Source organism: Mercenaria mercenaria, chromosome 1 (assembly GCF_021730395.1).
Source record: "Mercenaria mercenaria strain notata chromosome 1, MADL_Memer_1, whole genome shotgun sequence".
Lineage (NCBI taxonomy): Eukaryota > Metazoa > Mollusca > Bivalvia > Venerida > Veneridae > Mercenaria > Mercenaria mercenaria.
This window is the reverse complement of record NC_069361.1, coordinates 59,347,050-59,371,684: the sequence shown is the minus strand read 5'-3', so window position 1 is coordinate 59,371,684 and position 24,635 is coordinate 59,347,050. Positions and strand designations below refer to the sequence as shown.

At 34.8% G+C, this 24,635-nt stretch overlaps 1 protein-coding gene across 3 annotated transcripts in view; it reads left to right on the top strand.

Annotated features, from left to right (window-relative positions):
• The first annotated feature begins 10,118 nt into the window (after positions 1 to 10,118).
• LOC123536394 (sodium/calcium exchanger 1-like) overlaps positions 10,119 to 24,635 on the top strand; it is a 412,525-nt gene continuing 398,008 nt past the window's right edge. For all 3 annotated transcript variants that reach the window (XM_045319573.2, XM_045319564.2, XM_045319556.2), the window contains exon 1: positions 10,119 to 12,372. In XM_045319573.2, coding sequence (XP_045175508.1) covers positions 10,676 to 12,372 — 1,697 coding nt within the window. In that variant the 5' untranslated portion in view covers positions 10,119 to 10,675. The remainder of the gene's footprint in view (positions 12,373 to 24,635) is intronic.

The window sequence follows — 24,635 nt, the reverse complement described above, 5'->3', positions numbered from 1 at the left end:
CTCAATCTGTTCTTGTGGAGAAGATATTGAAGACGTTAAACATTTTCTTTTCACTTGTACGATATATACAAATCAAAGGATTAAACTTTTCCAGGATCTAAGGCAATTTCATCCTTTAAATACCCAACTTCTTTTAGTTGGTAATTCCGAATTGTCATATGAAGACAACTGCAAAATATTCTGCTCAGTCCAACATTACATAAAATCAACCAAACGCTTTTGAGACTCACCATATTTAGCAGGCAATATTATTCAATTTATTCATATATAATTATATAAGTTTATTATTGACAAGACCCCAGTTGTTTCTTTTTTATGTTCTTTTTCCCCAAATGTAGTACATGTTAATGCAATTGAATTGTATCTTCTTTTTTTGTACTCTTACATCTTTTTGTACACTGACTAGTCACAAATATGCTTGTCTATATAAGTCACATGTACTCGTTTCTCCTTTTTAAAGTTTTTTTCCCTAATGTAGTACATGTTAATGCAAATTAATTGCATCATTTTTACTCTTACATCTATCTATACATTGCCACTAGTCACAAATGTGATTGCTTTTATAAGTACACGTACTTGTACCTCATACTTATTTCAACTCTTTTTTTTTTCTTTCCATTTTTTGTAGCTTTATTATTTACCACACATGTGCCTGATTAGTTGTCATTGTTGTAAATTAAATATGTAAATATTTGCATTAGGGAAGACCCGTTACTAATGTTGCGAGAACTTGTGGGTCGACCCTTTTGCCTATTATATGTACAATTGACGTAGTTATCTGTTTATATATGTATATATTGGCAATAAAATATGTTTAAACTAGTAAAAAAAAAATCTCCCCTGATTTGCCATGTCGTGGTGGTTGCTATTGAAATTACTGCATGCCGCAAGATTCTGATGCCATAACTTTTGACACCATCTCCATGGATCCAAACCTTCCCTAGATGACATGTATATTCAGGATACTCTCCAATTCACAGTACATATCCATATGGACGCACTCTTTGCGGAATCTGCTATATCGGCGGTTTCTTTGCGTCGGCACCGGCTATGTTTTGTTATATACAGTGCCCAGGTTAGTATGGGAGGCGAAAAGTCGAGCTGCCATCCACGATCATAGGCATGCTGCTCAAAAATAAATAGAGCACGGAACATAAGATTGTCTCTTCTATGTTTTATAGTGTTGTATAGTTAATCAGCGATTTTGCTCGCAACTCGATGAAATATTTGTTGATTGTGTACTGACATGGAACACTAGCCCGACTTTTTCCACAGTCTTTAACCAGTTTTTGCTTTGATATCATATATATCAAGCGCACTATTTGTATTCATTTATCAATATTCTTCCATAGATAGGCCGAAATGTAAATAGAATTTTTCAAAACCACTTACTTTCGGTTTTGTCGTGGCACCGGCGGTCTCTCTGCATACCAGTTTTTTGTTTTTTCTTTTCTTTTTTCTTTTCTTTTTTTGCACAGGTAGGCCTTCTGCATTACGCACAGAGAGGCTCTAGGCTAATGACTATCTGGAAACATTATAGCTTAATTAATTTGGTGTGTTTATCTGACTTTTTATAACTGCCAACCTGTTTATAGCAAAGAATCGCCGGTGTCAACGCAAGAAACCGCCGATAAAGCATATTTCGCAAAGAGTCTGCCGATACGGATATGCATCGTGCTATTGCGTATTAAATTTTAGTAACTATTTGAAATTCAGTTCATTTTTATGCAACTTCTGTGGACAAGACATTTTGATTAACGATTTACAGCTGATTTCGAGATCAAAATATATAATTATACATAATATACAACCACGAATAAGGACGGTCCGACCAAGTACATAAATATGCCTTTAAGCTTTAAAATGTCCTTAATAGTTGGTGTAAAACGGAAGTACAACTGTAATCTGTTGATAGTTGAATTTACGAATTTGAACAATGAGAGAAAAATTCTACTGACGATTATTAGATTAAATAATAATTACAAAAAAATCAAACTGTTTAATTAATTCCTCCCTTCCCCATCCCCAAACCAAATAAGTCATAAATTCAAACTGACGAATAAGTAATGGATTTTTTTTCTACCTATTCTATTTCAAGTAAAACACTGTTTTTCATTATTTATTTATTTATTATTATTTTTATATAGTATTTATTTTAATAAATAACATATCTCTTAAAAATATTTTCTTAGACATGCGAAAAGTATTTCATTTCAGCACTGTATCTGAAATAATATTTTAGAAATATCACCTACACAGACTGAAAGATATTTTAACAGATTGCGAATCAGGATCTATAGGATGTTGCCGCATATTTATCGATTCGCCTTCTGATAAACGGTACTGATCGCCGCAAATTGATCAAGTTTCTACATAAGGTAATGACTGTGACTCAATGCAGACTTGGAGCGCCGGTATAAATTACAGTCTCCGGTACATACCGGATTAACTAAATTTGAACGAGAATATCTTAAATGTATATATTTTGTAACCATGGTGATACTAACCCTAACCTTTAGTCAGTATTTTATGCATATTGTACACTAAATGCATGCGGACATGCAAAAATATGCATATTTTTGCCGTGCGCTAGAACTGATAATCACTTTCGGGCATGCGCAGAAGACCGCTCCAAGTCTGCAATGAGTTACATCGTTAGGTAATACACATCCACAACAGTGCCGAGGCACAGCATGAAAAAATCAATAATCTATCGGCTTATCAGTGGCGTTGCAATTCCTTAGTAGTTGCTACTTTCACGCAGAATTATGAACACATATTTTAGCGTATTGAAACTAGTTATTGGATTTTTCAGAATAGGTCACATGATCAAAACAAGTGTCCGTTTCAGAAGCGATCACGTGATCAAATCAAGCGTCTTTATTATTCTTACGCTTAGGAAGATCTGTTATAATTTATATTTATAATGCAGTTTAGTTTTCTTCACATACTGTTGTTAATATAAAATGTGTAGATCTATTTAGGCCTAATCATATCTTGATCAAAAATATAATTGCAAAATGCAATATGAAAGTTATGTTTGGTAAATACTTTGGAACTTGTTTTCTGTGTTGTCAGGTTGGTCATAAGCTCGACAAGAAAATTGAAAGACGGTTTGTTAAATCTGGGGACATTGCCCCCAAAAATATACTGAAAGGAAAAAGATACAGCTATTTCATATGCAGTTCATGTAAAAAATACAGAATTACTTATGTTAGATTAATTCCTTATAAGGTCAGATCTAATACTCGTACAAAGTCCATAATAAAAACAAACACTTATAGTGTAATGCATTTGTCATATCAGCACCTAATCCATATTAGTAGAGCAGCAAACCCCCAGTTTTAGCATTCAACCTGGCCACCAAAAGTTACAAAATATGTCATATGCCAAAATGTTTTGGAGGGTCTGAAGTTTATTGGACTGCCGGCATAAATTGCAAATTTTTGGTTGCGGACCGAGAAAAACCAAGATGGCGTCCAAGATGGCCGCCATTTTAGTCTTTATACGTAGATTTGAAAATAAGGCTAGTAAATATTTATGAAGAAAACACAAGTGACTTAACCACATACAAGTATCTAAACTAAGAAAGTTTTAAACAATTGTTATATTCTCGAGGTCACTTCAGGTCAGGTCAAGGTCATACTTAAGGTCAAAAGGTCAAAATCGGTCTAAAATCACTGTTTTAGCTACAATCATTTTTATTTTCTCCAAACTGAATTACGTAATATGTCATTTCTCATATCAGAGTAGATCTGTGTGTACTGCAGTTTCATTTGCAATATTTTACAGGAGTACATTTTGGTTACTATGGTTACCATAGTTGAAACTAAATACGTTTCAATATAGCCGTTATTTCAGATCTATTTGGTGGATTCATGTACAAGTTTTTGAAAAGAGCAAATGTTACAAATTTACTTCTGTTGTGTGTAGTAAGAAGAAGTGATATAATTTTGGTACTGGTCAATGTCATTTCAAGGTCAAGGTCAAGGTCAAAATAGACCAAAATTACTTTTTCACTTACAAATTGAGAGGATAGATCTGGTAACTATAGTAACACCTTAATTATGTTCTTCACTATAGCCGGAATTTTATATTTATTAGGCAGATTTAGATATACTTATGAAGAAAAGGCATGTAACAGAAAACCTGTTTTTTTTCTGAAAGACAGTTTTTAACATACAGAATATTCTGGTCCATAGTCAATGTCATTGCAGTGTTTTAAAATGGCCGCTATTACTGTCCTTTTAGGTCGCGTCAAAAATAAGGCTATTAAATATCAATGAGGAAAACACATATGACCTAATGGCATACAAGGTCATACACAAGGTAAAATAGGTCTAAAATCACCGTTTCAGCTGCAACTTTTCTGCATTCCGAGACTCCAAAATGAATATCATTACAGTTTATTTTTCATATGTCAGACTAGGCTTGTGTGTATGACAATTCATTTGCATTATTTTAGGGAGAAAAATTTTGTTACCATATACAGTTACCATGGTGAAACCAAATGCGTTTCAATATAGCCACTAGTTTAGATCTAGTTAGAGGAAACCGGTCACGGCCATTTTCAAGGTCATATTCAAAGTCAAAGGGTGAAAATAGCCTAAAATCATCTGAACCCTATACACATTTTCAATATTTTAAATTCCGCGAATTTTCATATTAAAGATTGTATATTTGTTTAAACATATATAATGATACATATTTTGCTTGTTTGGCTGTGTAGAAGACAATTATTGTAGACGTCAAGATCACGAATTTAATATATGGTTTGCGGTGAGCGTTCTGGCCATAATGATATATTACAAAATATTGCAGATATCACACTTCCTTTAGCATTTTTAACCACATATTATAAAAGACATTTTCCAATCCAAAGGAAGTATTTCTTTGTACTGTTAGTTGATATTTTATCTCAGCATAAACATTATCTTCAAATCTTTTTTAGCTTATCTGATTTTGTGAAAAAAAATGATGAGTTATTGTCATCACTTGATCGGCGTCGGCGTTGCCTGGTTAAGTTTTATGTTTAGGTCAGCTTTTCTCCTAAACTATCAAAGCTATTGCTTTGAAACTTGGAATACGTGTTCACCATCATAAGCTTACCCTGTACAGCAAGAAACATAACTCCATCCTGCTTTTTGCAAGATTTATGGCCCCTTTTGTACTTAGAAAATATCAGTTTTTTTGGGTTAAGTTTTATGTTTAGGTCAGCTTTTCTCCTAAACTATCAAAGCTATTGCTTTGAAACTTGCAACACTTGTTCACCATCATAAGCTGACTCTGTACATCAAGAAACATAACTCCATCCTGCATTTTGCAAGATTTATGGCCAATTTTGGACTTAAAAAAATATCAGATTCTTGGTTAAGTTTTATTTTTTAGGTCAACCTTTTCTCTTAAACTAACAAAGCTATTTGCTTTGAAACTTGCAACACTTGTTCACCATCATAAGGTGACCCTGTACATCAAGAAACATAACTCCATCCTGTTTTTTTTTTCAAGAATTATTGCCCCTTTTGGACTTAGAAAATCAGTTTTCTAGGTTGAGTAATATGTTTAAGTCAGCTTTTCTCCTAAACTATTCAAGCTATTGCTTTGAAACTTGCAACAGTTGTTCACCGTCATAAGTTGACTATGTACATCAAGAAACGTAACTCCATCCTGCTTTTTGCAAGAATTATGGCCCTTTTTGGACTTAGAAAATCATGGGTAGGACAATTTTTCTATTATACAAAAAAAAATCAGATGAACGTCAGCACCTGCAAGGCGGTGCTCTTGTGATATCTATCAATTTCCGTGGGCTTCAACATCTACAAACGTAAAAGGTTGTACAAAGGCAGTCTTTTGTGGTAACAGATGTCACCAGCATAAAATATTTGCAAGTCACTGGAAATTGACACTGCTAATGGTTTTCACCTTCAAATTGCCACATGTTCTATTTATAGTTAAACTCTGGTAGTTATTTACATCCAACTTAAATTTGCAGTTTCAGGAAACATGAAATCAAACAATAAAGCAAATTTATGAGATACCAAGTTCCAATCTGTATTGGCCAACAAATCACCATAAATTTTCAAACAAGAAAGGGTTTTCAAAAACAGAGGTCTATATCTTTCTATTGTAACATTGCCAGTATCTCAATATTTCTTAAATCCTAATTGGGAGTATTGCATGGTCTAAAAGTGCTAGCTAACCTTAAATTAAGAAAAAGCTTCAGAATAAGACTGTATTCACCCAGTTGTTCTTAAGCACTTTGGGTAGAAATTGTTGATGTTCTGGTAATAATTGTCCAAACCTCTCTCCTGTGGTTACTAGCCTAGCGGATTAGTCCCACTGCTCAAAGAGGAGACCCAAGTAACTTAGCAGACTATTGGCTTATGTCTATGTTTTGGTTAAGCTTTCGCTCACCTTACGTAACACAACATTCTTCATGACCTCCAACATGGCTTTCATGACAAAGTATTGTCTGACTCAGCTGATCGTATCTAATTTAACAGATGAAATGATTAGAAACATCACCATTTATAAACAAACTAACTTGATCTTGCTAGACCTAAGTTTAGTATTTCAAAAGGTAAACCACTAAAACTTCTTCTAAAGGCGTATGCCTACAATTTCTCGAGTGGCCTGTGGCATTCCTACTCAATAGATTCTCTTACTTCATACAATAGAAATAAGTTTGTAACATTTGTTCTTTTCAAAAACTTGTACATGAATCCACCAAAGCTATATATTAAACAGTTTAGACAAAATATGGAATGGTTTGCAAAAGTTAACTAATTTCTGTGTCAAAAAAGGGCCATAACTGAGCTACAGTACTTGTCCTAGTTATGTAGTCTTGCCTACATTTGTAGCTATGATGGGAAACAAGTGGTCAAAGCCATTTGACAAACATGTTTGACAAAATATGGAACGGTATGAAAAATTTAACTGATTTCCAAGTACATAAAGGGCCATAATTCAGCCGAAATAGTTGAACTATTGCCTAAAGATGGATATCATGATGAAAAGCAAGTGTTCAAAGTTTCAAAACCACATGTCAAATACAAATAGTTTTGACGAAACATGTACGATGTACGAAAACCGAACCAATATTCAAGTCCGCAAAGGGGGAATAATTCAGTCAAAATGTAATAGAGTTAAGTACTCTTGCCTACAGATAGATATAATCTGAAAAGTAAATCCCTCGAAAGCACCGAAAACAATGCAAACAGTGAAAATTGCAGACTCGGTTTGATTGAGTCTGTTCATGAACAGTAATGGAAAATGCAACACTACCCACACCCCCTAGCACCGGCTTAAGCAGTATTCAGACTTATATAATAAAGAAGTGTTCAAAGTTACAAAGCTACATGTCAAATAGATGATGCAAAACATGGACTTGTACGTAATCTGAACCAATTTCAAAGATCAAAAACGAGTTCATTTAAATTTAGCCAAAATACTTGACAGGGTTATGTACTCTTGCTTACTGGTAGGTACTGTTATAATAAACAAAGTTACAAAGCCACATTTCAAATAGTTTTTACAAAACATGGACTTGTACGAAATCTGAACCAATTTTTAAATCAAAAAGGAGCCATAATTCAGCCAAATTACTTGACAGAGTTATGTACTCTTGCCTACTGGTAGAAACTAATATATTTAAACAAGTGTTCCCAAAATTTTAAAGCCACAGTCATTCAAATAGTTGTTAGAAAACATTGACTTTTCATTAGAATAGCTTCAAATGCAAATTTAACTTTAGGCTTCATAAAAAACATCACAACAACCAGTGAAAATGTCAAACTCTAGGAAATAAATATGAATATAATAGAACAGAGAAAAGTGGAAACTTCACAGGTCACTCAACACGACAAAAACGAAAATGTTGCAGGCTCGGTTTGATTGATGTCTTTTTGGAAACGAAACAATTTAATAGATAAAAAATGTATAAATGATAATGGTTATTTTGACATTTTATTCTTAATATGTATGACCTTAAAAATTATCTTGATAAACCTAAAATATAACAATATTTTAAACATTTGAGTATACTGCAAATATATCTTAATTAAGATTGCAAATGAAATTGTTAAAACACATAGGTCTATTCTGAAATGAAAATCTGTACCATTTGAAAAAGAATGAAAACGTGTGTATGGTGTCACGGTACGAACTTTGTCACGTTAGGGGAGAAGATGTTTCCGGCAGCCAGTTAGCTCGGTTGGTAGGGCACTCGACCTGTAAGCGGGGGTTCCCGGGTTCGAGCCCGGACTGACTGCATTTTATCTCACCCTGTGACATAATGGCGTCCAACATTGGACCGTGGCATGCTTGCTTGGTCAGTCTTTTCGACGCTTGCAATATTATATACCTCCGGAATTCGAGACGAATTTTCCCTTTTTTTTTTTTTTGGTGTGTGTGGGGGGGGGGGGGGTGTATGTCACGGTACGAACTTGGTCACGTTAGGGGAGAAGATGTTTCAGACAGCCGGTTAGCTCGGTCGGTAGAGCTCTCGCCCTGTAAGCGGGGGCTCCCGGGTTCGAGCCCCGGACTGACTGCACATTTATCTCACCCTGTGACAATGGTATATTAAAAAGTGTTTTTATGTGTCCTTTTTGCTGTTTTGACTAACTATCCTTGAATGACCTCAATCACTTTCAACAATGTAACATTTAAAAGAATCTTTCACTACAAACAATTAAAAGGAGTTTGTAAAATGTGTTGTTTTTTCACATTTGTATGTGATTGCACCAACTAGATCTTAATAACAGATATATTAGAACCAATTTTGTTTCACCATGGTAACCATGTTAGGCAAATGTACACCTCTAAAATATTGTAAATGAAATTGTCATGCACACAAACTTGTTCTAATATGAAAAATTACCAGTTATGTCATAGAATTTGGAGAGAATGTAAAACGATTGCAGATAAAATAGTAATTTTAGACATTTTTTACCTTTTGACCTTGCCTACGGCCTTAAACTGACCTTGAGTGACCTCAGAAATAAAACATGATTTTACACATTGTTAGTTTAATACTTGATACAGTTTAAGTTACATAGTTTTTCTTCATAAATTATTTACATCCTTATCTTTAAATTTACTTATAAAATCTTAAAATGGCGGCCATCTTGGACGCCATCTTGGATTTCTCGGTCCGCACCAAAAATTCGCAATTTATGCCGGCAGTCCGATAAACTTCAGACCCTGCCAAACATTTTGGTATATGACATGTTTTGTAACTTTTTGTGGCTAGGTTACTCATTAACTAAGCCATTTATTAGGTTTTGCTGCTCTACTATATGTACTATTCTTTTCGCACTTTCAGTAAATAAGACTTTTGAGCTCGAGTACGTGTTGGCAAATCTGTCAATTATGGCTGACCAATCAAAATATATCATCCAGCGGTCTTAGGCCTTCTACTTCTTCTTCTCCTTCCTCTCTCTCTTCTATCCTGCCCTGTTCCGTCCCTTGTTGCTGCTGCCGACGAGTAACTATTAGATCTATAGGCATAAACGAAAATTGTAAATTCAGCATTGTGTTCAGCTCTTTGATGCATAACTCGTTCCTCTTTGGAATCTCTGGAGAGAATGAGAGGATGACCCATGCCTCCTATTTATACGCCGATCGTGCTCAGAAGGTGTCAATCTTGATCAAATAGTGGCCATAAATCGTAGGAGAACTTGATAACGTGAGGGATCTAAACAGAACGTGACAAAACGTGATAGCATATCGTGGTAACCGTAAGAGAACTTGAGAGAACGTGATGAAAATCGTGGCAGATCTCGACCAGAATCGTGTTGGTTTCGTAATAAAACGCTGCAGGTAATAACAAAACGTACTGAGAGCGTAAGAAAGCCAGGGAAAGCGTAGTAATACAAAATTCGTGCAATAAATCGTAGAGCTCCGAGCTTTTTTTTTAATCGTGAACATCGTGGCTAAGTGTAAACGCAGCATAACAATGAAAATTTCCTACCAATCTTGGACATTAGACAAGACAACAAGAGCGCTTACTCTTGAGAGAAAAAAATCCGCAGATAGACATTACGTGAAAGAATAGTCCCCCTTGGGAATCTGATGAGGGCGCTACTTGACTTCCCACAATGCCCATATTTAGCACAGAGTGACAGTTGCTGCTGCTGACTAGCGGTGTATTGGTATACTATAATCAGGGGAAGAGTGCTAATGTGTCACCATGGTTTGAGTTATTACTTAAATATTCAATGAATTAAGCAGACGTATTTATTCAGTTCTGGTGGAAAAGTTGGGAAAATTCTGAATATCGAACCAGCAGTTTTCGCGCTAGATCTGAACGAACAAAAAGTGTACTGTAGAAATAGTTTTCGTGTAATTTCTAAAATTCCGTAACAATAGTGGAAGTATGCTAAGTTATGAGTGATTTTTAAGATATAAGTGCAAGACTTTAATGTTTAAAACCAGGTGCGTTGTAAGATAAGTGTAGGACTTAAACCAGGTTTAAAATAGGACGATTAGGCTATACCACAGAATCAATACACATCATGTACTGTATCTAGAAGAGTTGTAATATTCCATACACTGTCACAGCTTAATGTTTTACTATTGGATTATGATAGTGATATACAGATAGACAGGTAGTTTATTAGTTTATTCAAATTACTTCATCAACGATAACTTCATTGCTTTGAAAAGGATTTTTAAAATGGCTGGATATGTAAGAATTTCAATTCTGCTTGTGCTAGGGATAACTATTTCAGCACAATTTGGGACAGCTCAGGCCAGTAATAAAACTTGTACACGTGAGTCTGAGGAATGCAGAAAGGGAATGATCATCCCAATGTGGGAACCAGTTGGGGACCTGAGCCCAGGGGATAAGGCAGCACGTGCAATAGTATATATGGCAGCAATGATATACATGTTTCTAGGCGTGTCCATTATTGCAGATCGTTTTATGGCCTCAATTGAAGTTATTACATCAAAGGAGAAAGATGTCACTGTGAAAAGGGCAGATGGAAGTACCCAAGTGGTTAGTGTAAGGATTTGGAATGAAACTGTTTCAAATTTAACTCTAATGGCTCTTGGTTCATCCGCACCAGAAATCTTGTTGTCAGTTATTGAAATTGTTTTTATGAATAATTTTAAAGCTGGTGACCTAGGTCCAAGCACCATTGTTGGCAGTGCAGCATTCAACCTTTTCATTATCATGGCTCTTTGTGTATCCTGCCTTCCTGGTGAAGAAGTTCGAAGAGTGAAGCATTTGCGTGTATTTACTCTTACAGCTACTTGGAGTATTTTTGCATACTTGTGGCTGTACTTTATTCTATCTGTATCAAGTTATGGTGTAGTACATATATGGGAGGCTGTTGTAACTTTTCTTTTTTTTCCTTTAACTGTATTTACTGCATATGTTGCAGATAAACAAATTTTTGTTTACAAATTTTTGTCAAAGAAGTACAGATCAAGCAAGCAGCGTGGTGTTGTTATATCAAGTGAAGGTGATACAGAACTTGGTAAAGCAAATCATGTAGGTGATGAGGTTGTTTTTAAAGGTTTAGAAAGCCAGGACAGTGATGTCCGAGAATTTGAAAATCATCGCAAAGAATTCATGGAAATCCTACGAGATCTTAGGAAGAAAAATCCTAATACAGACATGAAAACCCTTGAGGAAATGGCAGAACTTGAAGCAATTAACCGTGGACCAAAGAGTAGAGCTTTCTATCGTATTCAGGCAACTAGAAAACTAACTGGTAGTGGCAATGTCATCAAAAAGTCAAAGATAGAGAAGAAAGCTAGTTTGGAAGATGTGAGGGTAGATTTTGAAGATGAGGGCGTTACAAGAGTATTCTTTGATCCAGGGCATTACACTGTTATGGAAAATGTTGGCACTTTTAATTTGACTGTATCTAGGGCTGGAGGTGACCTTTCTAAAACACTTTATGTTGACTTCAAAACTGAGGATGGAACGGCTAATGCAGGTTCTGACTATGAATACACTGAAGGCACACTTATTTTCTACCCAAATGAAGTTCATAAGCAGTTCCCATTGACTGTTATTGATGATGATCTTTTTGAAGAAGATGAACATTTATATGTTCGTTTGAGTAATCTAAGACTTGGTGACGCAGATGGCACACATGACAGCACAGACGTAAAGCTTGGTACTCCTTTCCTTGCTACAGTCATGATCCTGGATGATGATCATCCTGGTATCTTCCATTTTGAAGATAAGGAACTGCGTGTCTCTGAAGCTATTGGTGAAGTTAACATTAAAGTCATGAGGTCGTCAGGTGCACGTGGAACTGTAAAAGTACCTTACTTTACCAAAGACGGGTCGGCAAAGGGTGGCAAGGACTATGAACCAGTCCAGAGTGAACTTATCTTCACAAATGATGAAACAGAGTAAGTAAAAATAAATTCAGTATTTAAAGCAAGGGTCGTTCTTATGCAATTATCCATCATTCCGTAATTTAATGGGTCTTTATGGGGACAGTTTAATTACATGATTTTTTTTATTTATTTACAACAGCATTGGGCAGTCCATAAACTGAAAGAACAACAATAGAATACCCTAAACAAATGACTTTGTTTTTATAAAACATTGCTGCCACATTTTGTTATGAACAAAAACTATATTAATTTCTTGTTAAATCTTAGTTTTGAAAATTTTGTCCTCATATATTTGTAGAAGGTACGAATATTTGATTCACATCATAGAAAGTATTGTTGAATGCATTGTTTTTTGTTACCTCCCTTAGGGTTTCCGCTGCTATTTGCCAGTTCCTTTTTTGGTGAAAAAAAAATTAAATTGGCAAAAAAAAATTCCACAGTTAACAACTTTAAATTTGCGTAAAAAAATATCCGAGGTAAACGTGTATAGCGGTCTGTTTCACTACCGGATATCGTATCAAACAATACTTTTACAATAGAAGTGTGTTTTTTCAGGGTTGTAAAACCTAAATTTTTCGACATTATTGACCCTCTGCCGCGTGCAACATTTTCTTTAAAAACTTTTAAGTGGCAGAAAAAAAAATGTGCCCAGTGGAAACCCTGCTCCCTTTATTATATAGCATTCGCTCTATTTGGAGAGTTGCTTATAAATTTAAGCAGTTGCAGATAGAGCAGTATATTTTATTCTTATGTTAACAATTTCATTTAATAGTATTCAATGAAATAGTGTACATTGATATTATGTAAATTTGTTACCACTTGACTGTCATAAGATCACAGTAAAGAATTCAGTTATGCATGTAATAATCAAAAATCATTAGCATTATATAGTGTGCACCTACTTTTTTGACCAATCAGTGTTATTTTTCAAAAAATGTGGCTTCTTATCCATGAAGACCAATGTGACCGTAGCAATAATTTTCGAAGAACAGCTCTACGCGCTGAAGAGTGTCCACAAGACTAACTCAGCAATTCTGATTGGTCAAACGTAAATTTCACACTATGTCAGATAGATTCCATGAAGAGAATTCTTCGAGAAAAAGAAACCTCGGTCGGTCACTCCACTACGCTCCGTTTCCCTCCCTATCGGTTTCTTTTTCAGCAAGAATTCACTTCATAACCTCTATCTATAACTTAGGGTACTACATTCTCATTTTACCTCTGTATGATCAAGTTTGAAATGGACTAGATGGACTGTAAAAGGGGCTATTAAGATTTGATTACTGTATAGACATAATGATTTATTAATAGTGTGACTTGTGGATTGCTGGTCAGAATTCATTTTGCAATCATAGCTGCCAGTCAGCAGTATTATTTTCTGTGTGTACAGTTGGGGAAACATTGCTATTGATTTGACCCGACAGTAGTCTTCTGGAAGTTCAATAATGTTGATTTGCACTCAAAGCTCTGCAGTCTTTGGTTATGTTATATATGAATACATGATCATATCAAATTGGATTCATCAGGCTCTTTCCTGACACCATCACTTCATAACACATTTCATAACATAATTGATATATTGATAGAAAAAGTGAGAAGTTGTGGAAGATTTATAAGGATTCAGATTTTTCTATATATGGTTCTCTGTTTTTAATATTGATTGTAACATATTTTCTATCAGGCTTCCTACATGCTGAACTGAAAGAGTGGTTTTGTATTTAACGATATTATACTCTTAAGTTTATGAAATGGTAAATTATAAGACTGACATGCAAATTAACAACAGGTATGCAAATTAAGAAGTTCTGTTTTGTACTTGATTTAATGAGAAATCCTTGCAATATGTTAAAATTTGTAAAAAAAAATGGTTTCAGACCAGCATTGATTAATCAAAACAAAAACAGCATGATTATTGATCAGTTATGAGAAAAATTATATCTATGCATGAACAAAGTCAAAATTATATCTATTACAAATTTATAACCTTTCCAACTGTGGGGAATGGAATAGTTCAAGTATTTTGCTAACTTTGGTATGGTCATGTTTTTTTTGTTAGATCTTATTTTACATGCACATTATCATTATGATGTTCAGCTTCCAAACAGTTATAACAATTTCGCTTATTTTTGACAGTGTCAGGAGGGTTAGTGAAGAAAAGTTGTGTTGACAGGCATGTCATGGATAGTTGACTTAGGGATTAATCAGCACATTACTAGACTTACTTCTTTTATGATTCTAGTTATTATATGGAAATATTGTTCAAAATTGTGAAAAACTGAAATACACCTCTCTAGCTTTATGTAATATTTACTATTTACTTTTTTCACAACATTATAGCAGTATGTGTAATATGTTCACAACTTTTCCTTGTTTTGAAACAAAATTACTTAAAGAAATGAGAAAATGAAGATAATAATAGTTGCATATGTGTGCTTACAGTGAAAACTTGGCTGGTTACTGGAGTAGTAGTTCTGACTGGCAGACTTACAACATATGTTTTCCATTTTCCATTCTAAATATATAGGTATTCAATATACATGTAAGCCTTCCAGAACGGCTGCAACATGTTTTACATACATACTTACTTACAATGTACTTAATACCGGATGGATGTCACAATGATAAGAGAGGAATGTCTGTAAGATTTATAAAGAAATTAAATATTAATACATGTATACTTTTAGTAACCTGTAAAGTATAATCCACATCCCTACTATTTTAGGCCTAAAAATAAAATCTTTGTTTCTGGAAGCATACTAAAAAAAATTAGGGTAGGTACGTCCAATTTTTTTTTTTTATTAAGTGAGACTTTTCGGAAATTATTTTTGTGTGAAGAAATGAATACAAATATGGGGGTTATTCCTTTAGAGCATCAGTAAGTTGATGCTGAACAAGTGCTTTTTAGCACCACTATTCGGAGAATAGTGTCGGCGTCAGCGTGACCCTTCTTGGTTAAAGTTTTTTGGCAACCTTTGTTTTTCTGTCATATCTTTGTAACTATTGCTTATATCTTAAATATATAATACTGTAACTTCACATAAACATTGTCCAGTATACAAACAATGTATGTATAGGGGCTGAGCCCATTATACCCAAGGTCAAGGTCACCAGGCTGTTATACTTAGATTATTTTTAAGGTTAAAGTTTTTCGGCAACCTCTGTTTTTCTGTCATATCTTTGTTACTGTTGCTTATATCTTACTGTAACTTCACATAAACATTGTTCAGTATACAAACAATGTATGTATAGGGGCTGAGCCCATTATACCCAAGGTCAAGGTCACCAAGGTGTTATACTTAGGTTATTTTTAAGGTTAAAGTTTTTCGGCAACCTTTGTTTTTCCGTCATATCTTTGTTACTATTGCTTATATCTTACTGTTACTTCTTATAAACATTGTCCAGCATACAACCAAAATATGTTTAGGGACTGGGCCCATTATACCCAAGGTCAAGGTCACCAAGGTGTTATACTTAGGTTATTTTTAAGGTTAAACTTTTTCGGCAACCTTTGTTTTTCTGTCATATCTTTGTTACTTTTGCTTATATCATACTGTAAGTTCACATAAACATTGTCCAGCATACAAGCAAAATATGTGCAGGGGCTGAGCCCATTAAACCCAAGGTCAAGGTCACCAAGAAGTTATACTTTGAATTATTTTCGTGTTAAATTTTTTTGAGAGCTTCATTTATAGACATATCTTTGGTACTTTAAAAGATAATGACTTGAAATTAAAAGTGTTTGTTTATAATCATCTGCATGTGTAGCTACATACCCCATAACTCTAATTGTGTTTTTGACATAATTATGCCCCTTTTGTACTTAAACTTTTTTGCAATCTTCGCTTTTTGGATACTACTTTAATGCGATATATGATAAAGACTTGAAACTTAAAATGTATCTTTATCATCATCATCTGCATGTTTGGTAACAATCCCTATAACTCTGATTTGTATTTTTGACTGAATTATGCCCCTTTTATTCTTAAATTTTTTACAAACTTCGTTTTCTGGACATAACTTTGGTACTATAAAAGATAATGACTTGAAACTCAAAATATTTCTTTATCATCATCATCTGCATGTGTTGTAACAATCCTAATAACTCAAATTTGTGTAATATGATGGAATTATGCCCCTTGGTGTATCTTCCTTTTGAAGTAGAGGTCTCTTATTCAGACATATATTCATTTTACTGTCAAATCCCCGAATAGTGGAGCGCACTGTCTTACGGACAGCTCTTGTTATAAACATATTGTGGAAGTCGAAGAAATGCTTCTATTACATTACTGAAGTACCTTCTCAGTTTTGAAAGGTGATGGAGGTGTTTGTATTGTTGTTTATGATAATGGTGATGATTGAAATATAGACACATCTTTCCTTAAGAGTTTGCGATGATTTTGTCTGTAAAGGGTGATAAAATGGTTTTCAGGATATCGATGATGACGGTAATGTAATTGGTGATGTACATCCTAAAGACAAGAACAACAATCAATAGTTTTTGTTGTAAACGTAATTATATAAAACAAATCATCATTCCCATAATCAAAAGTATACAACCAGTCCTACGTTATATTAAATTTGATACTTCATACCAACAATCACCGTTCTTATTATTGTTTGCAACAGCAACAGCAGCAAACATTAATCATTAATATATATAAATATTTCATCTTATGAAATTACACCAATAATACCAATGCTTTTAATCTTAATAACTTTTTTCATTTTAAGTTTGAAAGTTATTAAGATTAAAAGCATTGGTATAATTATATGCGACAATGAAAGTGCTAGCCAAGTTTACAGCTAAATCAGCTTGCTGTTAAACATCGCCACAACCACAAAACAAAAATAAATTAACAAACTTTAAGTTCTCTGTAAAGTTAAATCAAATCTACACTACCATTCCCCGATCTTTGATATTCAATACAATGCTTGTAAAAATACAAAAAATATGATGACACTCACCTTTGTTAACATTCTTTTACCACCACATGTACTAGCTCGGAAGTTGGTTGCGACAGTGTGATTTACAAAGAGGTAGCTCCTGATTGAAGAGCTATGAAATAGGAATATTGAGCACCAGATGGTATGTTTCAATACCTTCAAGACTTGATTGATGCTGCAGAATAAATAAAGTCTATAATCATGATGCTGACCTTTTTTTTAAAAAAGTTATTGACTTTGTAGCATGAAACATTCCCTTAATGTGGATGGTTAATTATTTGGAGTATTTTAAATTTGTATCTTACTACAATTTCATTTACGTTATAAGTGTATTATGATATTACAATACTTGAAGAATAATTTCACTTTACCGATGTTATAAATGCACAGTTTGTCACATTAATATGTATAAAATTAGAGCAGGAGGTTATTCATGTTAAATAAAGGTGAAGAAAGAACAATAAAAAGATTGACTCAGCTGATTAATGGCACACCTCAAGAGAAAAACACCAGATGCATTGTAGATATTTGTTGCACATCTACACCCCCTCCCCCCCCCCCCACCCCCCCACCCCCACACACACTTGTGAAAAGGTAAATGTAGCATCTGTTTTTTAGCTTTCATTGTCTCTAATCTACAGTTGAACAATCTGTTACTCATTACACACTAATTACATGTATGATGTATTACTGAGATATATATCAGTAGAGAGAGAGTGATCTTGCAAACACAAACATATGCTGACAATGGGTGTGTGTATGCATATTTGAGACTGCTGTATATATGTATACAAGAGAAAGAGAATTATAGTAGGATTCCTGGTTATAAGTTATAAGTTGTTTCTCCTCTATATTATCAGTGACAGACCAGATAGTGGACTACAACGATGGAGATAAATAAGATATAGCCAGGGCCTCCATTAAGGCTGCTGACTTCCAATCACTTGTCCCTCACCAATGAGGGTTTGAGCCTCACTCTGGGCATTGAATTTTTTATGTGAAGAAGCAATCCAGGTGGCTTACAGAAGGCCGGTGGTTCGCTCGTGATGAAATAATGCATAGAGGGGCACATGTGGTCTTCCTCTACCATCAAATCTAGAAAGTCGCCATATGACCTAAATTGTGTCTGTGCAGTGTTAAACCCAACAAAAACAAAAAATAAGATAGCCATAAAATGATCTATATTGCTGCTTTCAAGAAAAAATAATTTGTAAGGTTTATACCACATATTTAGCTGTCCTAGCTCAACTGTGGTCCTGTCACTGAACTCTGATCATTGATGTAAGGTAGGCATTGGAACTTTAATATAAATATTATAATTATAATAAGGGCTGCAGGTAGCCGTAATCAGTCAGTTTTTCCAAATGCAGAAACATACACAGAATGTTTACTTTAAATTAAGTTAATAAATTGGTAGGATTTAAGTGAAACATTCTGTGTAATATGTACATAATATACTGATTTTGAAACGATTTGAAGCACAGTATTTAGAATTTTATATCTTAGTACATGGTTAGTATTGGATTAAGAGATGTTGAAAGTTAAGTTGAAATTTAAATAAAAATATTGGTATGAAGGCTGTATTGATGTAACTGGAAAAAAGAATATATTAGCTTCTTTCAGTAAGATATTCATTAGCTTAAAAATTTACATACTGTATAAGTAAGGTATACTAAACAAAATTACTGTCTCATATAAATATGATAGTGATTAAAAACGAAAATTCTGGTTCAGTGCATTGAAGTTAGATCTATTTTACTTTAGATATACGTCGATACTTGAAGTTAGATCTATTTTACTTTAGATATATATACATAGATACGTTTTAGTGAGTTTGCCTAACGTTATAGAAATACTGACTATTGGTCTTAAATGTGGTCAATTTTATGACCGTTTCTTCTTATCCCCAGCCGAAGGGCTGGGGGATATATTTTTGGCATTTGGAGCATTTTGGCATCTGGAGCCATTTCTAGGAAGTGGTTTGGAATATTTAAACAAAACTTCATATACATGTTCACCACTATAGGGAAATGCGGCATGTAAGGTTTCAGCCTAAGTAACACCAGAGTTATGACCCTTAGTAGTTTCTAGTGTTAACTATATAGGGTACTATGAATATGGCAATTTCTGCTTCATAATTTGTGACATATTTGACCTAGAACTATGAAACTTAAATTGAATTTAGATCACCATAATGTGGTAGTGCACACGTAGTCTCTTTAGTAAATTTGGAGTTATTGCCCTTTAATTATTTAAAACTCCACATATTTGTACATAACAAACTAACCAATAACACAGCTTTAAACAAGTTCATACTTTATGTAAACATAATTGCATGTCTGTTTGACAACATACTGTGGTCAGTAGACAAGACAGTATAGCAAACAGACAAAATAAAACAGAAAGTTATTACCGTATGTTAACATATTAAATGACAAGATAATATGGTCAGTAGACAAGACAGTATAGCAAACAGATAAAGTAACACAACTAGACAAGACAGTATAGCAAGCGGATAAAATAACATAACTAGACAAGACAGTATAGCACACAGACAAAAAAACACAACTAGACAAGACAGTATAGCAAACAGATTTAAACAAGTTAATACTGTATGTAAACATAATTGCATGTCTGTTTGACAACATACTGTGGTCAGTAGACAAGACAGTATAGGAAAAGGACAAAATAACTCGACTAGACAAGACAGTATAGGAAACGGACAAAATAACACAACTAGACAAGACAGTATAGCAAATGGACAAAATAACACAACTAGACAAGACAGTATAGCAAATGGATAAAATAACACAGATTTAAACAAGTTAATGCTGTATGTAAACATTATGGCATGTCTGTTTGACAAGATACTATGGTCAGTAGATAAGACAGTATAGCAAACGGACAAAATTACACAACTAGACAATTAAGACGGTATAGCAAACAGACAAAATAACAAAGCTTTAAACAAGGTAATACTGTACATAAAAATAATTGCATGTCTAAAACAGACAAAATAACACAACTAGACAAGACAGTATAGCAAACAGACAAAGTAACACAGATTTAAACAAGTTATTACCGTATGTTAACATATTAAATGACAAGATAATATGGTCAGTTGACAAGACATTATAGCAAATGGACAAAATAACTCAGCTTTAAACAAGTTGATACTGTATGTTTACATAATGGCATGTCTGTTTGACAACATAATATGGTCAGAAGAAGACAGTACTGCAAACTGACAAAATGACACTACTAGACAAGACAGTATAGTAAACTGACAAAATAACACAGCTTTAAACAAGTTAATACTGTATGTTAAGTAACATAATGAAACTATAGCTGATCCAGCAGACAATCCCAGCGTTCAATACCCGGAGGCAAAATCGATAACATTATAGTCCAGACGACGCATGGACAGTGTTAAAAACAATCTGTTCATTTTACCGCCAACTGTCAAATTGTACTTTCATTTTCATACACGTTATTTTTAGCTCACCTGAGCAATCCTCATGGTGAGGTATTGTGATAACACTGTGTCTGTCGTGCATCCATCCGTCATTAACAATTGTGTGTATGTGTTTGGGTTTAACGTCTTTTTCAACAATTTTTTGGTCATATAAAAGATGGTGTCAACTTGTAGCAGTGAGCATAATGCCCAACTTTATAGTGCTGCCTTACTGGAATATCACGCCGTAGACATGTGACATGATACCCCACCCAGTCACATTATACTGACACCGGGCTGACCAGTCCTAGTACTACCCTCTTAATGCTGAGCACCAAGTGAGGAAGCTACTAGTACCATTCTTTAGCTCACCTGTCACAAAGTGACAAGGTGAGCTTTTGTGATCGCGCGGTGTCCGTCGTCAGTCGTCCGTGCGTGCGTGCGTGCGTGCGTGCGTCCGTAAACTTTTGCTTGTGACCACTCTAGAGGTCACATTTTTCATTGGATCTTTATGAAAGTTGGTCTGAATGTTCATCTTGATGATATCTAGGTCAAGTTCGAAACTGGGTCACGTGCCTTCAAAAACTAGGTCAGTAGGTCTAAAAATAGAAAAACCTTGTGACCGCTCTAGAGGCCATATACTTCACAAGATCTTCATGAAAATTGGTCAGAATGTTCACCTTGATGATATCTAGATCAAGATCGAAACTGGGTCACGTGCCGTCAAAAACTAGGTCAGTAGGTCTAAAAATAGAAAAACCTTGTGACCTCTCTAGAGGCCATATATTTCACAAGATCTTCATGAAAATTGGTCAGAACGTTCACCTTGATGATATCTAGGTCAAGTTCGAAACTGGGTCACGTGCCATCAAAAACTAGGTCAGTAGGTCAAATAATAGAAAAACCTTGTGACCTCTCTAAAGGCCATATTTTTCATGGGATCTGTATGAAAGTTGGTCTGAATGTTCATCTTGATGATATCTAGGTCAACTTCGAAACCGGGTCACATGCGGTCAAAAACTAGGTCAGTAGGTCTAAAAATAGAAAAACCTTGTGACCTCTCTAGAGGCCATATATTTCACAAGATCTTCATGAAAATTGGTCAGAATGTTTACCTTGATGATATCTAGGTCAAGTTCGAAACTGGGTCACGTGCCATCAAAAACTAGGTCAGTAGGTCAAATAATAGAAAAACCTTGTGACCTCTCTAGAGGCCATATTTTTCATGGGATCTGTATGAAAGTTGGTCTGAATGTTCATCTTAATGATATCTGGGTCAAGTTCGAAACTGGGTCACGTGCGGTCAAAAACTAGGTCAGTAGGTCTAAAAATAGAAAAACCTTGTGACCTCTCTAGAGGCCATATATTTCATGAGATCTTCATGAAAATTGGTCAGAATGTTCACCTTGATGTAATATCTAGTGTCAAGTTCGAAAGTGGGTCACAGTCGGTCTTCAAAAACTAGGTCAGTAGGTCAAAAATAGAAAAACCTTGTGACCTCTCTAGAGGCCATATTTTTTATGGGATCTGTAATGGAAAGTTGGTCTGAAATGTTCATCTTGAATTGAATATCTAGGTCAAGTTCGAAAGTGGGTCACGTGCCATCAAAAACTAGGTCAGTAGGTCAAATAATAGAAAAACCTTGTGACCTCTCTAAAGGCCATATTTTTCATGGGATCTGTATGAAAATTGGTCTGAATGTTCATCTTGATGATATCTAGGTCAAGTTCAAAACAGGGTCATGTGCGGACAAAAGCTAGGTCAGCAGGTCTAAAAATAGAAAAACCTTGTGACCTCTCTAGAGGCCATACTTGTGAATGGATTTCCATTAAAATTGGTCAGAATGTTCACCTTGATGATATCTAGGTCAGGTTTGAAACTGGGTCACGTGCCTTAAAAAACTAGGTCAGTAGGTCAAATAATAAAAAAACCTTGTAACCTCTCTAGAGGCCATACTTTTCATGGGATCTGTATGAATGTTGGTCTGAATGTTCATCTTGATGATATCTAGGTCAAGTTTGAAACTGGGTCAACTGCAGTCAAAAACTAGGTCAGTAGGTCTAAAATTATTAAAATCTTTTGACCTCTCTAGAGGCCATATTTTTCAATGGATCTTCATGAAAATTGATCTGAATGTTCACCTTGATGAGATCTAGGTCAGTTTTGAAACTGGGTCACATGCGGTCAAAAACTAGGCCAGTAGGTATAAAAATAGAAAAACCTTGTGACCTCTCTAGAGGCCATATTTTTCATGAGATCTTCATGAAAATTAGTGAGAATGTTCACCTTGATGATATCTAGGTAAAGTTCAAAACAGGGATACGTACCTTCGAAAACTAGGTCAATAGGTCAAATAAGAGAAAAACCTTATGACCTCTGTAGAGACCATATTTTTCAATGGATCTTTATGAAAATTGGTCAGAATTTTTATCTTGATAATATCTAGGTCAAGTTCAAAACTGGGTCACATGAGCTCAAAAACTAGGTCACTATGTCAAATAATGACTTCATACTCAAAACTGGGTCATGTGGGAAGAGGTGAGCGATTCAGGACCATCATGGTCCTCTTGTTATGTCTTTGGTATGACGCGGCCAGGGATCGATTATTCTGATTCGTCAAAAAACATGGCTGCCAGGGGGCGCGTCACTTTTCCCTTTATGTACAGAGACTTAGAAAATCTTCTTGTATAAAACTGTTTGCCCGCTTTTAAAATAATTTCACACAGATTGTCCTTGTTTGACCTTCTACAAATCTTGTTCAAATTTTTCTGATTCATCAAAAAACATAGCCGCCAGAGGGCGTGATCACTTTTCATCAACAATTTCTTTAAACAACATCTCCTCCAAAACCACTGAATGGATTTGATGAAACTTTACACAAATGATCTCTGGGTAGCCCACTTTCAAAGTTGTTCAAATGGTTCTGGTTCGTTGATTAAAAGTAGGTTTTCAGCTAATAGATGCTTAAAAATTCTTTTCTCTAGAGCTTTGATATTTAGCATGTGATATAGAGGTTTGACTCTCTGCCATACCTGTCCAAATTATTGCCCTAAGGTAAAGAAAATGGCCATGCTCCTGTGTCTGACATGTAGTTACAATAGGCATTTATATAAGAAACTTTGAAAATCTTCTTCTAGAGACCGTATCATAACTCTTCGCATTCTTCGATTTTTCAAAAAAAGTGGATTTTACAAGAGCACCGGTTACGATTAAAAATGTAAACAACGGACTCTGTCTGTAAATTATTTGAATGAATGAATGACCGTCGATCTTAGTCATAATATTGATTGACAGTGAATGCTAATGACTCCTTGTGTTGCAGAAAGGTATTTAGTTTGTAACTGTAATTTCCTATCAGTTGATATCTTCTCAAAACTGGTAAAGTAATTGCTTATATTTGGACAAAGCCCACTGTCTTTGCCATTCGTCAGCTGCTAAAAAGGCAAATATATAAGATTCGGTGTAAGTAATATTTCACTGGTACTGCCAGTTACTAAGTTCATACTCTAAAAAACACGTCAGAGAAATTTGGGCAGTTTTGACCCATTAAAACGTTTACAGCATTAGATTATATTTTTTCTTTACACGAAAATTGCTATTAGGTAACAAAGCGAATACGCCGATAATCTGGAGTAGGCCGATTATGTGTTATTGTCACAAAACTGTTCCAGTTCACGTAATGTAATCGGTGCACTTAAACTGCCTATCTATAGCTACTGCTGTTATAGGGAAGTGGTAGAGTGTTTGCCTCAGGTGTGAGAGGTCCTGGGTTCGAGTCCCAGCAGTTACAGCTTAACAATTTTTCTTTCTGCTACAGCATCTTTTTGCTGTTAAAGGACTGTTCCAGTTGTTCTATATTTTTAGCACACAGTATCAT